This window comes from Schistocerca gregaria, chromosome 5 (assembly GCF_023897955.1).
Source record: "Schistocerca gregaria isolate iqSchGreg1 chromosome 5, iqSchGreg1.2, whole genome shotgun sequence".
Taxonomy (NCBI): Eukaryota; Metazoa; Arthropoda; class Insecta; order Orthoptera; family Acrididae; genus Schistocerca; species Schistocerca gregaria.
In genome coordinates this window covers 287,501,111-287,517,328 of record NC_064924.1, presented here as the reverse complement: position 1 = coordinate 287,517,328, position 16,218 = coordinate 287,501,111, and the positions used below count along the sequence as shown (strand labels likewise).

General features: G+C 41.9%; 1 protein-coding gene across 13 annotated transcripts in view; it reads right to left on the bottom strand.

Annotated features, from left to right (window-relative positions):
- Positions 1–16,218, bottom strand: part of LOC126272639 (protein madd-4) — a 1,706,630-nt gene that overhangs the window by 40,473 nt on the left and 1,649,939 nt on the right. For all 13 annotated transcript variants that reach the window (XM_049975622.1, XM_049975626.1, XM_049975621.1 and 10 more), the window contains one exon: positions 12,876–13,062. In XM_049975622.1, coding sequence (XP_049831579.1) covers positions 12,876–13,062 — 187 coding nt within the window. The remainder of the gene's footprint in view (positions 1–12,875; positions 13,063–16,218) is intronic.

Genomic DNA, 16,218 nt, shown 5'->3' with positions numbered 1-16,218 from the left:
ATCAGCATAATAAATTGATTTCCTGTCAATGAGTGAGTGCCTTCACCTCTCAGCTACATATTTAGATAGTTTTAAATTTAAAATAGTTATTGCCTTTCTAACAGTGTTTACAGTCATTGTTATATTTTACCTCTTCTGCTTTTACTTCATGCATTTTTGTGAGATACGGCCAAGATCATGACTAAAGCATCTCTTTTTATTGTTCTTGTGGTTGCAGTCACTTGAAGCACTTAGATTCCAAGCTATGTTTTTGATGTGTGTGTTACTTGAATCTTTTTATCTTTGATACTTGAGTTTCTGAAACTTCCATTGCTGTAACTTCTGTTATTTCTTTTTTACAATGACTTCACAACACTTTGCAATGTCTTACTTTTTCCTTAAATTACTATCTATGTGCCTGACCTGATTCTATCCTATCAATCATATACTTGAATAATGAGTTGTTATCAATTTTAGCAACTGCTTTGATTGTGATTAAATATTCTTGAACAGACTCTTGCTGTTTGTTCTATCAGTATACAGCAGTTTGTGGATCTCTGCAGCACTGGTCTTCACACTAGATTCTCCCGTAAAAAGCTTTTTTTTTAGAAAAAATAATTTAAGTAGCCCATTATGTTAAATCCTTATTGTCCTAAATAAAAAGCTTAGCTAAGCCTTCAGATGTTTTTGTTGCACTTGGTTCCAATCCATTAAAAACACTGTTTCCTCAGAGTCCAACATCCACTTTTTAATAGGGTATCCATAATTGCCACTAAATATAATTAAAGTGCACTCTCAGTGTCTCAAAATGGTGGAGGAAATAAGTATTCATCATGTCGAGGTGGTGAGAATTGTGCTTTGCTTTTATCATGTTCCTGAATCATATTCTTTGCTGGCTTTTTCTCCAGTGAACTCAGTTTTTTTGTCAATACTCTTTTGGATACGATATTCTTTTACTTCTTTTCTCTTTGTTCTTCTTCTTCTTCTTCTTTCCTCATCATCATCATAAACTCATTAATTTCAATGCAAGTTTTTCAGTGGATAAAAAATAACATATTTCAGTGGTCATCTCATTTTTATTCCACTCTTTATATACTACATTCATTGCCAAGTGCTCCTAACACCATTACTGCAAATGACTTCATAGCTTAATGTTCACCAGAGTTTGACTGAAAAACAGAAACAGAAAATCCTCTCACACATTTACATTTTTTTCCTGTTGTCTAGAACTGTTTCAAAAAAGTATTTATGTAAAGGTTTAGTAGCTCTAACTGGTGCAAACATTACATTTTCATTTATTTCTTTTATTTTGACTAGCAATGGTATTTCTGCATACTTAGACAATTTTCTTCACTCTTAACAAGTAGCCCAATGCTTTTACTATAATGTCTCAAAATTAATGTGTAGATAAACCTGTCACTGCAAGTTACAACTTGGCATTTGCCATTCAAACTTGATCTGTCTAACAATTTTTTTTTTTTCTTATGTCATTATGCCACTGCTAATTGTCATTAAAACATGAATCCTCATCATAGTTTCAAAATGTACACAATCACATGTTGTGTTGCTACCTAGTTACAGGAAAAACAGTGCCCCAAAAAGTTTGGCTTAAATCTCATAAATACATGTCCAAAAATTGCTTCATCATTTATGCAACTGATCACAGCAGAGTGCCCTAAATTTGCAGGAAAAAAGGTTCTGAATTCCACATTATCATAGTTACAAATTCTATGGATAAATAAAATAAAAGAATTATAGAAGTTGGTCGGGGGGGGGGGGGGGGGGGGGAGTAGAATGGAATATTGCTTCACAAAATGAGAGTTGGGGTCCTCCGCTGACAAATTGGTAAAATATGGTGTTGCTTAAAGTAGTTTTGGAGTTCAGGGTAAATATGTGTCTCCAGAATGTGCGTGTTGTGATAGTGCCACGACATTTAACAGTGCCGCCACGACAGTACGCACAAATGGCGATAGAGGCGCTCCGCAAATCGGCTGAGCGCAGGAGCGCCACCTAGCTACGAACAGCGGCGGCCGCATGTCACGGCACGGCAGTCGAATACGAGAGACTGAGTTGTAATCATGTGATCAGCTATTGTTTCTAAGAGAGAGTGTGAATATCCACACAATTATTGTGATTAAAGGTTATAACACTTTTTGGCGACGAGGTCGGGATATTTTCACCGCGTTGTGGATTTGCGTGTTCGTGACGAGGCAGACATGGAACAGCTTATGCAAGCGCTCATTGAACAACAAACAAGGCTGACGGCTACTATTCAGGCTCAACAAACACAGCTGACGGCAGCAATTCAGGCGTTGTCGACGTCGCTTACTCATCGTCTGTCTTCCTCTTCTCCGCCTCCATTCCCTCCTTACGATGAGGCCGCTGAAGAAGACTGGGAGGATTATGAGAAGCGTTTGCGGCAACACTTCTTGGCTTTCAGCGTTGTCGACGCTCCTATGTGTAAGTCGTTATTTCTATCTTGGATTTCCCCTCGAGTCTATCAGCTGCTATCTAAGTTAGCCCCTCTGTGGGAACCCGCCTCCCTGTCCTTCCAAGAAATGTGTGACTTATTGTCTGCCTATTATTAAAAAAACACCCACGTCGTTGCCACCCGTGTGGCGTTCTACCGGTGTCGTAAACAGCCCCATCAATCTTACCGGGCTTAGGCGGCGGAACTACACGGTCTGAGTAGGAAATGTCAGTTTGTCACGAACACACATCACGAGTCTTATGCTCACTCAATGGTTAGGGATGCTATTCTATGGCTTGCTCCTGATAAAGAAGTTCGGCAACGTGCCCTCCAACTGCCAAACCCGTCGTTGTCGGAAGTTCTAAGCATCGCTCAATCCTTTGAAGTGTCTCACGCTGCTGGCGCGCAAATCGACGCGTGGTGTGATGTAGGCGCTGTACAGTCAACTCTCGACACGGGCAATTTGCCTGTTTCACAGGAGAACGACAATGTGGTGGCGGTTCACTCGCGTCAACAACATCGCGTTGGGCCGCAACGCTCGCAGCGAAACCAGCAACCACAGAAGCCGGTTCATTCCGCACTTCCTTCTTGCCCCCGTTGTTTTGTACAGCACGACAGGGGAGCGTGTCCAAAACGTTGGGCCACGTGTAATTCATGTACGAAAAAAGGCCACATTGCTTCTGTGTGTCAGTGCCATAAAGTTCCTGTCGACGAGGACGAGGTGTCGGACATGCATGTTCACTGTGTGCTTTCTCAAACAAATAAGTTGTTTGTTACTGTTCGTGTTCTGAATAAAGACATCTGCATGCAAGTGGACACTGGCTCTGCAGTAACTCTCATTAATTCTCGCACGTATTAGGCGTTGGGCTCCCCTCCTTTGTCTCCAGTTACGCGAAATCTGAGGACTTATAATCAACATAAAATTCCTATCATGGGCCAGTTTGATGCTTCCACTGCCTACAAGTCTGTTGTTCGGCCCCTCACGTTTTATGTGGTGGATCATGCGGGCACTGAAAACCTGTTCGGTTATAATGCTTTCCAGTTGTTCGGGTTCTCCATTGATGATGATGTGCACCTCATATCTGAGGATATTCCGTATCAACAGCTGGATGGATTGTGTTCTGAATTTTCGTCCGTGTTCTCTGCTGGTCTGGGTTGTGCCAAGGATTTTGAAGCCCACATTACTCTTAAACCTACGGCTTGTCCTAAGTTTTTCCGGGCACGCCCTATTCCGGTGGTGTTGCGTGCACCTGTCAAGGCTGAGCTAGAGAGGTTAACAGCTTCAGGGGTTCTCCTTCTGGTTACCTCTAGCGAATGGGCATCGCCGATCGTGGTGGTTTCTAAACCAAACGGGAGTCTGCGATTGTGTGGTGACTTTAAAGCCACCGTCAATGCTCAGAGCCTCATTGACACTTATCCTCTTCCCCGTCCTGAGGAGTAGTTTACCAAGCTCGCTCGGGGCCAGTTCTTTTCCAAACTTGACTTATCGGAGGCGTACCATAAGTTGCCGTTGGACGCTCCTTCCAAGGAATTTCTCGTTATCAACACTCCTTGTGGGTTGTATCAGTACCAGCAATTACCATTTGGCGTTGCTAGTGCACCGGCCATTTTTGAGCGGTTTTTGGAACAGCTCACGGCTTCCGTTCCCGGCTGCGTAAACTATCTGGATGACATTGTTGTCACGGGAGCGTCCACTGAGGTGCACCTTCGTAATTTACGTTCACTGTTTCGGGTTTTGCATTCGGCTGGGTTGAGGTGCAATCTGGACAAGTCCCAGTTCTTCCAACCCTCCATTGAGTATCTTGGTTTCCACTTGTCCCGTGAGGGTATATGTCCTCTCCGTCAGCACGTTGCGGCCATTAACGCTCTACCCCGGCCGTTTATGGTCAAAGAACTTGAGGCGTTTCTAGGCAAGATTGCTTATTATCACAAATTCATTCCATCCGCAGCGGCGGTAGCTTATCCTCTGCATCAGCTGTTACGCAAAAATGTCCCCTTCTGTTGGTCCGACGGGTGTGAGCAGACTTTTGTCCGCCTGAAGGCTCATTTGCAGTCGGCGTCTTGTCTTGCCACATTCCGTCCGGGTCAGCACTTGGTTCTGGCGACTGAGGCGTCACAGTATGGCCTAGGGGCTGTTCTCGCCCATCGGTATGAGGATGGGTCGGAACAACCCATCGCCTATGCTTCCAAGACCCTCACCAAGGCACAACAGCGTTACTCTCAAATCGAAAAGGAGGCGCTCGCTATCATTTATGCTCTAAAAGAGTTCAGCGTTTTTTTGTATGGTTCTAAGTTTCACCTCATCACCGACCACTCTCTCTGTTCAGCCCCTCAGCGTCACTTCCGGATAAGGCAGCTCACCGCCTGCAACATTGGGCCTTATACTTGTCTCGTTTTCATTATGAGATTCACTATCGCCCCACGGCCCAGCACGCCAACGCTGATGCATTGTCACGATTGCCGATGGGCCCCGACCCTGTTTTCGATCGTGATGAACTCCTCTGTTTCCACATTGATGAGGAAGAACGTCATGCGGTTGAGGGCTTTCCACTTACAGGTTCGCAGGTCGCATCGGCTAATGCGCGGGACCCGGTCCTACGTCGGGTGATCGGTTTTGTTCAACGAGGTTGGCCGGACAGGACCAAGGGCCGGGCATCGGATCCCCTTCGCAACTACCATGCCTTGCGCCTTCGTCTGTTCGTGATGGTGTTGTTCTTCTGGGCACGGATGGCGCATCTCCACGGGTCGTGGTGCCAGCCTCTCTTCGCAAAGAAGTTCTCAAACTGTTGCACGAAGGCCATTGGGGTATTTCTCGGACTAAGACCCTGGGCCGCAGGCACGTTTATTGGCCCGGTATTGATTCGGACATCACCCATATGGTTGCTGCGTGTAGCCAGTGTGTTCAACAACTGGCGGCACCTCGTACAATGCCCTCTCCATGGCCTGATCCAGCTCAGCCATGGGAACGGGTGCACGCCGACTTTGCTGGCCCCTTCCTCGGTACTTATTGGCTACTGTTGATTGACGCCTTCCCGAAGTTTCCGATTGTTGTTAGATGTCCGTCACCCACCACTACGGCGACGACGCTGGCTTTGTCCAAAATCCTTGCGCTACAAGGTCTTCCATCCACGGTTGTCACGGACAATGGCCCTCAGTTCTCTTCGCAGGCCCTCCGTGATTTTTGTACTGGACAAGGGATTCATCATGTTACCGCACCTCCCTTCCATCCGCAATCGAATGGGGAGGTCAAGTGCCTTGTCCAAACTTTCAAATGCCAGATGAAAAAATTCCTTAGTGATTTTTCCACAGATGACGCCCTGCTGCAATTTCTGAGTTCTTATCGCTTCACGCCTCTGGGTGATCGCAGCCCTGCTGAACTCTTGCATGGCCGCCAACCGCGCACTCTACTGCACCTGCTTCACCCTGTCAGGCCTTGTACTGTGTCCCCTAGTGCGGGAAAATACTCGGTGGGCGCCAACATGTGGGCACGAGGGTATGGATCTTGCCCTAAATGGATTCCAGGGGTGGTCAAGGCTCTTCGCGGCCGCCGGCTTTGTGAAATCCTTACGGGCAACGGCACGGTTGTTCGCCATTACGACCAGATGCGCCCACGAGTTGTGGCCATGTCGGTACCACCGCCCCATTCTTCGCCTCCACCAGCCCGAGACACCAGTCCTGTCGCTGCTGCCGATCTACCGTCCGTGTTGATACAGCCACTGTCGCTGCCGCTTCCGAGTACGCCGGAACCGGCCCCAGTCGCGACGCCACCTTCTCCGGGACCCATCTCGCTGGAGCACACTCCCAGGTCCATGACACCTATGGATGCTGCTCCGGAGTTTTCACCCATCATCTCATCCAGGAGGCACGTTTTTGCACGAGCTTCCGCCCTGGACATTTTCGACCATACTCTCGTGTGTCTGCGCGGGATCTCCTCGGGGCCTCACAGGAGGCCATGGATGTCTCCACGCTGTCCATGTCTCCAAGAAAGTGAGGTTTTTTTTTTTCAAGGGGGGAAAAGTGTTGTGATAGTGCCACGACATTTAACAGTGCCACCACGACAGTACACACAAACGGCGATAGAGGCGCTCCGCAAATCGGCTGAGCGCAGGAGCGCCACCTAGCTACGAACGGCGCCGGCCGCATGTCACGGCACGGCAGTCGAATACGAGAGACTGAGTTGTAATCATGTGATCAGCTGTTGTTTCTAAGAGAGAGTGTGAATATCCACACAATTATTGTGATTAAAGGTTATAACAGTGTGTGCCCAGGAAAGTAATACAATTTGACCCAGATGTCCAGTGATTTTGAAGTTTTTGTCTGGGGTCAGTAATTTAAGTATTGGTAGGCACACCCAGCATATTTAGCTTTCTTGATTACTGTAAATGGTACTTGTACATTAATATCATCCACTGTATATTAATAAATAGTAAGATGCCCATTTTAAGTTAAATGATATTTTTTGCATTACATAGTAAGCTACCAGTACTTGCCACTCTTATTCTTTTGTTAAAATGCATTTGAAATACATTGCAACCTATATTGCTACATAATTATATTAAAAAAAATGATTGAATCTGTTCAAGTAATATATTCGCTGATTTCTGTTTTTATCCAATGTAATATGATACCTCATTGGGGAGGGGGGGGGGGGCTACAGCCCCCATAGCCACACTCCCTTGTCACTGCCCCTGAAAGAATATGACAGTGCAACTCTCATCTTCTTCAAGAACATAGAAAAACTGCTCCTCACTGGCTTCGAAAACTTTAAATCCCATGTTAAGAAGACCAATGTTTTATTAAATGACTCAGTGCATCAAAGAAAATAATACCTTTGTGAAAATATAATGGAACTGGATGGAGAAAATAATATAATTACCAAGCAGTGGCAGAAGAACACACCTATAAAGGTATTGAAATCTGAAAGCTTTCTAAGACAGTGGTTCCTTCTTCTGGTACAAGGGTTGGGGGGGGGGGGGGGGGAAGGAAGAGGGGTGAAGGAAAACGACTAGTGAGGTAAAGCCTTCTTCTGGCAGCACTTTAGGCAGCAGACAAAGATGAATTGGTGCCTTATAATTCTATGGGAGTCTAGTAAATATTATGAAGGGGAAAATTCCACACATCGTTCAGGAACACATTACAGAACATCAATGGTAACTCATCTTCTCCAAACCATAAATCCACTAGTACCAAACAGTTTATTTCTGCTCATCATTCTATGGACTATAAAGCACTGAAAATTGTGGCTTATACTTTGAACTTTTGAGATTTCATCATTAATTGATCAGTGGAAATAAGTGTGACTGGGAAAGTTCTGTGTTTTGTGCAGCTGACCTCTTGTTGTGATTTTACAGAACAATGATGCTCAATCTGATATTCATAAATGGAACTTCCACCAGGTAGGGCACTCAGGACAATGCACAGACTTCCAGCAGAGGAGCCTGTGCTCAAAAAATGACTGTGCATTGTGCTGTCAGTCTTAAATACAGCAACTTAGCATATCTTTGCCAATAAACATCGGGAAATGACCATAAGACCTTGCGCCAAAATATTCTGGCAGAAAGTTATGGATATCCAGCAGCATTCCAAGTTTTCTATTAACAGATCCCACTGATCCCTTTTTTTCGAAAAGTTGGGCCATAAATTATTTTACCGCTTATTTGCTTCAGTACCTAATCATCGGGTATTAGATCAACCCATCTAATCCTCAGCATTCTTCTGTAGCAACACATTTCAAAAATATCTTTGTATGTAGTTGTAAACATGAATAATCACAGATGAAATGCTGTTATCTCTGACTGCTGTGGAGTCGTAAGAGATATTATTTTTCTCCAAAGCTAAAGAGAAATAGATTCAGGAGAGTAGATCTGGAGGTATTCAGGAAAATTCACTGACACACTGAAAATCACCCAATATATGGGAGGGGAGGGGGAGGAGGGAGGCACATGAGAGAGAGAGAGAGAGAGAGAGAGAGAGAGAGAGAGAGAGAGAGAGAACCCCAAAGTTCGGAATACGAAATTGGTTGCAAGAAAATATAGAATTATTTGTGCACACCTACAGAGAGTATCAGGATATGGATGTGTATCAGCTACAAAAGACATGATAAATACAAACATGTGTGCACAACAGCAAGATCACAATACATTTATCACTATTTCTGGGCATTGAGGCCGGACAGCAATCGACGGCACCTGATGGGAGAAGCAATCCATGGGTGGTAGGTGTAAGGAGAAAGCTAAGGTTGAGAGGGGATGGGTACCAGGGTAGGGGTGGGGTAGGGTGAAGTGCTGCTTGTGGGAGAATGCAGCGATGCAGTGTGGAAACTAGACAGGGATGCGAAGTGCAGTCAAAAGTTTTTTTCTGGTGGGGGAGGGGGGGGGAGTGGGAAAGGAGAGAAATAGAGGGGGATAAGACTAGTGGGTGCACTGGTAAAATAGGAAGTTGTGTAGTGCTGGAGTAGTAGTAGTGAAGGGGATAAGAGAGTGAAAGGCAGAGACTAGCAAAGGAGCAAGCGAGGGGAGTTAAGGACTATATTGTAGGAGAGTTCCCATCTTTCCTACCAGCACCAGCTTTTCTGAATTGCACAGGTGGAAACACTCCCTGCAATATATCCCACATTCCCATAACCCCCCTGGGCTTAACTTTCCTTAATCTCTATCCTTCACCCACCGATCATCTTTCCTGATCTTGCTCCAGCAGTACACTATCTTCTATTCCACCACTGCACCCACAAATCCTTTTTGCCTCTACTTCCCTACTTTTTCACTGTCCCCCTCAAACTTCTTTTACCACACCTAGCAGCCCTACCCTGCCCCCCCCCCCCCCCCCCCCCCATGTCTCTGCATGCTCCCACAAGCTGCAAAACACACTACACCCGCTCCCCCACACCTACCCTGCTATCCCTCCCCCTCCTCAGCCCACCTGCTCCTTACCCCTAAAAACCTCTGGACAATGACAAGGGAATGATTCATATGAAAATTGGATAGCTTTATATATTGAAGAATTTGAGTCGATCATTTGAAGAGATTGATGATGATGTCAGTAATGAATACAGTATGTTCATTGACATAAAAATGTTTTACTGTAACATTTTCAAAAAGATGTTTACATTAAATGTAGTATTAACTATTTTTCAAAAGACTATATTTTAAACATCCATCAATTTATGACAGAGCCAGTAATCTAATATTATGTTCCTTGCGTTATTTGCTGCAATTTCTCTAATCATTCAAAAGTACTGGAAGAATTTTTCCTGATATCTATGGACATCTTGACATATGATAGGAAATACACCACACTTGTTCCTTTTTACAGTGATTGAGAATCCACTGGGTTATGTACCTTTTTCTTCTTTTTAAATGAACATAAACTAAAACCCACACCAGCATTTGTTCATGTTCCATTTGACTGGAACTGTTCTAAGGAGATTAAAAAAAAATGAAATGCAGGGAACAATGACCAAAGCCCCATGTCTACCTGTGCACAACTGCAGGTCGATAAATGTGAAATTACCACAGCAGTATGCTGTGAACATGTTGTCATATGGACAGCTGCTCAATACGTGAGCTTGTGATAATGCAGTAGCTGGTTCAAACTTTGCAGATGAAAGAAATTATCATAACAAGTGTCAGGTGCATTTGTTCTGTATTCACTTCTCAAGCCACCTTGTTCTTTGCTTCTTTAAAATCTTATGTTTTTTCTAAGTGGTTCATAGTAATTTTAGTGAGATTATTTACATCACAAAGAGGAAGCTGATAGATGTCTACTTTTCGCACTCCAGCCTCAGCAGCCAGAGACAGTGGTTTTGTTTGTTTGTTTTTGTGTGTGTGTGTGTGTGTGTGTGTGTGTGTGTGTGTGTGTGTGTGTGTGTGTGTGTGTGTGTGTTTCCATTGTTTGTTTAAACAAACATGTAGGGATGCTAAATCAATTATTCAGACTGGTAAAGTGATAAGCCTGAAGAATAATATGGAAAAACTGGGGGCACACAATAGTCGTGATATCAGTTGTTTACTGGATGTGCAGTTAGAGTCTTCCACTTATGGATTTGATAATCTTTAATTATGTGTACCATTAACTTTTCAGTTACAGTGCATTTCTGTATTAAAAATACATCTATAATGTTCCTACAAATTACCTGTGGATGAATAAACAACAAGTAAACGTCAATCATCAGTGAGGACTCATAAAAGATGTAAAAGAAGAATTAACGGTATTGATTCGGACATCGCCCATATGGTTGCTGCGTGTGGCCAGTGTGCTCAACAACTGGCAGCACCTCGTACAATGCCCTCTCCGTGGCCTGATCCAGCTCAGCCATGGGAACGGGTGCACGTTGACTTTGCTGGCCCCTTCCTCGATACTTATTGGCTACTGTTGATTGACGCCTTCTCGAAGTTTCCGTTTGTTGTTAGATGTCCGTCATAACAAGTTTTTAACTGGTAGAGGCAAAAGAGCTGTTGAGGTACAATTGTACAATTTGTAACCTCCAGATCAGTGTCCAGGTAATATTGCAAATCTCTCATAAAGTGAGACCGAGGCCCATGAGATGCAGGGCCTGAGGTGTGTACGTCATAGCATGAGACACTGCAGGTCTTATGAGTGCTCGCAAACTGTGGCAGACAAGCCAACTAGTGTGACATCACAAGTTCGTTGCAGGGTCCATATATTTTTTTAGTTTTGAGTGAGACTCTGTGACACCACTGAAGTCAATGAGTGCATCTGATGAGTGTGTTAAGTTTGATAATCTCCTATGTGTTATTGCAAAGGAGTAGACTATCAACAAGAATGAGGTTTTAACTTGCCCTTCTTTTCTCTCATTCTCACCAATGACACACACTCTTTGCAGTCACCTACACCAGTTATTATTAATTAGGACACAACTATTACACTTCATGAAAGAAATGTACCACTGTGTGAGAAGATAGAATAGAATCTCTGCTCTCCGGTGGATAAACCTTCAACTTCCCCTGAAAGTTTTCAGAGCTTAAGCAGGGAAAATGAAAAAGAATTTATTTATTTTACATATTTATAATATTTGATACAGAGGACTGCATCTAATTATATGAAGATATATTATACAATACAATAAAGCAGTTGCAAGTCACAAACATAATTACAGACTGGGGGGGGGGGGGGGGTATTAATTAACACTTTTTCTGAGATTCATACATTTTGAGAAAGATTTTGACCTGAGAAACAAGACAATGATTCATCTTATGTTAGTGTACTGCAGAAATACATGTATAATACTAAAATTTACATTGGACTACATTGGATAACAAGAAATTGAGCACTGAAAGAGTAGTTTTCTGCAACCAAGGTGGAAATTTCGAAATCCTCAAAAAATGGAATATTGGGAGGAATAAATATTAATGGAACATATCAACTACCTTCACTGATCTGATAAAATTGTTCTATCTGCCCCTACACCTCAACACTGACATTGGAGTTGCAGAACCATTTGGTGAGTTTTTGTATTTAGAGCAGTTGAAGATGAGGGCTGGATGGAGAGAAAATAGATACAGAAAAAAGTAAAAATGCCCTGGAGTGTGCTTGGTAAACTAAACATGGTTTTTATACCTAATTTCTGAAGTGTATGAGAGTAAAATTTTCAGAGATTGTGTATTCACAGTTTAGACTTAATGACAGTGTGACATGGATTTTCAATGTTAAAATCATTCAGAAACAGAGGCTTGCCCAGTGAAAGAATGATGTACATTGGAAATTATTAGGAGAATCAAGACAAATGGAACCAAAGAACAAACCAGAAAGTAAGATGTAATTATAACTACAAAGGGATCATAATGCTAAGAATATGAAGCCATGTGAATGAATGGTAGCTGGACAAGCAGACGTATCTTTTATATATATCACTGAGACCATAGTCCATGGAAAAGTCTATAGGCTCCTTTTCCCCAACTGGCATTATAATAGTTGATGGTCACAACACATACATTGATTAAAAGAAAACAGCATAAAAGTTTGTAGCGAACTGAGAACACCAAATTATTTCCTATCAAGCAATGGAAAATCCAGGATGGGATGTAATAATATTATGCAAAAGATAGTTGCTACTCACCATATAACGGAGTTGCTGAGTTGCAGGTGGGCACAACAAAAAGACTGTCAGAAAGTGAGCTTTTGGCCAACATGGCCTTTGTTGAAAATTAAGAACATACATACATACACACACACACACACACACACACTCACACATATGCAACTCACACACATGCACACTGTGGTAGTGTGTGTGAGAGTTGCATTTGCAAGATTGTATGTGTGTGCGTATGTGTGTGTGTTTGTTTTTACTCTAGCTTGTCAAAGGATAACTTCAGCTAGCAAGTTTTCTTTCTTTTGTGTGTTCCTACTGACAACTCTTCTATGTGTATTTTATAGAAAAGAGGTAAATAATTTATATTTCCATTACCCTTATTCCAAGTAAAACACCGTGAATCCTCACAAGAAGACCAGCTGCTGGTGATCCACTGTGGACATTCTTCAAGTCCACATTGCTGAGTGAGAGGAGGTGTTGGTAGACCAGCATCTTCACAGAGATTGCCTTGCACATTCTGAGTGTTGTTATTGAGTCGCACCATACAATGTGCAGTTCTTGTCTGTAAATAATTGAAACAAAAAAAGATATAAATAAGTCAAATGGAATCAAACCTGTATCTTAACATCTATGGCAACAAACAAAATACTGATATAGTCACTGATTTTTTGAAATAAAATACAGATCGCTAAACAGAGGAGTAACAAAATATCAACCACATATTAGCAATATGACCCTGTTTTGTAAGAACCTAATTCAAAGGACCTACAGAAACTAAAAAAAATGTTGTTATGGACTCTGGTTTTGACAATGTAGTTTTTATCAGCTTAAGTTTCTTGATATTACATGTCTGAAATAAGTGATTTTCATAACATATTCATTTCTGTGGGCCACTAATGGGAACACTAATGACTTTTTGACACTTGTTGGGCAGCCACATAAATGTCACTTTGTATATGATCAGAGTATGGGAAACTTTATGGTGGCTTTCACATCTACTCTTCAAGCAACACACAGAAGCCATTTAGCTGCAGACAGTTCCATTGCAATGGATGGCTGCTGTGCCATGTGGAGTGGTAGTGGCTCAGCAGTCATTGTTACCTTTACAACTTTCAGGTACACTATGACATGGCAGAGTCTCTGAGACAACTACAGTGTGTAGATAAGTTCATTCATTCCATTTTTGTTTCCTGCCCTACTACCCTGTAGGTTTTTGTGGTTTCTTGCCATAGATTGACACATGGTTTGGAAATAAAACACCAAGTGATTAATTTCTTTATTGGAAGATTTATGACAAACCTCTGGACAATGACAAGGGAATGATTCATATGAAAATTGGATAGCTTTATATATTGAAGAATTTGAGTCGATCATTTGAAGAGATTGATGATGATGTCAGTAATGAATACAGTATGTTCATTGACATAAAAATGTTTTACTGTAACATTTTCAAAAAGATGTTTACATTAAATGTAGTATTAACTATTTTTCAAAAGACTATATTTTAAACATCCATCAATTTATGACAGAGCCAGTAATCTAATATTATGTTCCTTGCGTTATTTGCTGCAATTTCTCTAATCATTCAAAAGTACTGGAAGAATTTTTCCTGATCTCTATGGACATCTTGACATATGATAGGAAATACACCACACTTGTTCCTTTTTACAGTGATTGAGAATCCACTGGGTTATGTACCTTTTTCTTCTTTTTAAATGAACATAAACTAAAACCCACACCAGCATTTGTTCATGTTCCATTTGACTGGAACTGTTCTAAGGAGATTAAAAAAAATGAAATGCAGGGAACAATGACCAAAGCCCCATGTCTACCTGTGCACAACTGCAGGTCGATAAATGTGAAATTACCACAGCAGTATGCTGTGAACATGTTGTCATATGGACAGCTGCTCAATACGTGAGCTTGTGATAATGCAGTAGCTGGTTCAAACTTTGCAGATGAAAGAAATTATCATAACAAGTTTTTAACTGGTAGAGGCAAAAGAGCTGTTGAGGTACAATTTGTAACCTCCAGATCAGGGTCCAGGTAATATTGCAAATCTCTCATAAAGTGAGACCGAGGCCCATGAGAAGCAGGGCCTGAGGTGTGTACGTCATAGCATGAGACACTGCAGGTCTTATGAGTGCTCGCAAACTGTGGCAGACAAGCCAACTAGTGTGACATCACAAGTTCGTTGCAGGGTCCATATATTTTTTTAGTTTTGAGTGAGACTCTGTGACACCACTGAAGTCAATGAGTGCATCTGATGAGTGTGTTAAGTTTGATAATCTCCTATGTGTTATTGCAAAGGAGTAGACTATCAACAAGAATGAGGTTTTAACTTGCCCTTCTTTTCTCTCATTCTCACCAATGACACACACTCTTTGCAGTCACCTACACCAGTTATTATTAATTAGGACACAACTATTACACTTCATGAAAGAAATGTACCACTGTGTGAGAAGATAGAATAGAATCTCTGCTCTCGGGTGGATAAACCTTCAACTTCCCCTGAAAGTTTTCAGAGCTTAAGCAGGGAAAATGAAAAAGAATTTATTTATTTTACACATTTATAATATTTGATACAGAGGACTGCATCTAATTATATGAAGATATATTATACATGAAATTATTACATCTGCAAAGGATTTACATGAAATTGTGATATGCCACTGCAACCATCTAAATAAGGATGAGTGTGAAGACTCTTAAAGTCAAAAAAATAAAAAAATAAAAAATAAAAAAATAAAAATATTTTACACACACACACACACACACATACACACACACACACACACACACACACGAATATAGACTATGTGCAACACTTTCACAATTAACCACAAGTTTATTTAAAGGAAATATAATAATTAAAATAAAATATTAATGGAAAAATAAAATTGCCAACAGCATGGATAACAGAAATGAGAAAAGAACTAAATGGAAACATCATCACAGAATAAAAAGGAGAGAGAGAGAGAGAGAGAGAGAGAGAGAGAGAGAGAGAGAGAGAGAGAGTTATTGAAATCTTGTGGAAAAGAAAAGCAATAAATGTCATAAATATACATAGGAGTAGTCGCAGTTGTTAAGATTTAAGTCAGTTTGAATGTGGTGTTATAGTCGGCACATGAGTGATGGGATACAGCACCGCTAAGGTAATGATGAAGTGGGGATTTTCCCATACGACCATTTCATGAATGTACCGTGAATATCAGGAATCTGGTAAAGCATCAAATCTCTGACATCGCTGTAGCCAGAAAAATATCCTGCAAGAATGGAACTGATTAAGACTGAAGAGCATCATTCAACATCACAGAAGTGCAACCCTTCCACAAATTGCTGCAGATTTCAATGCTGGACCATCAACAAGTGTCAGGGTGGGAACCATTCAAAAAACATCATCGATTAAGGCTTTTGGAGCTAAATGCCCCCTGAAGTGATATCAGGTGTTCCCCAGGGAAGCGTCCTGGGACCTCTACTGTTCCTGATCTATATAAATGACCTGGGTGACAATCTGAGCAGTTCTCTTAGACTGTTCGCAGATGATGCTGTAATTTACCGTCTAGTAAGGTCATCCGAAGACCAGTATCAGCTGCAAAGCGATTTAGAAAAGATTGCTGTATGGTGTGTCAGGTGGCAGTTGACGCTAAATAACGAAAAGTGTGAGATGATCCACACGAGTTCCAAAAGAAATCCGTTGGAATTCGATTACTCGATA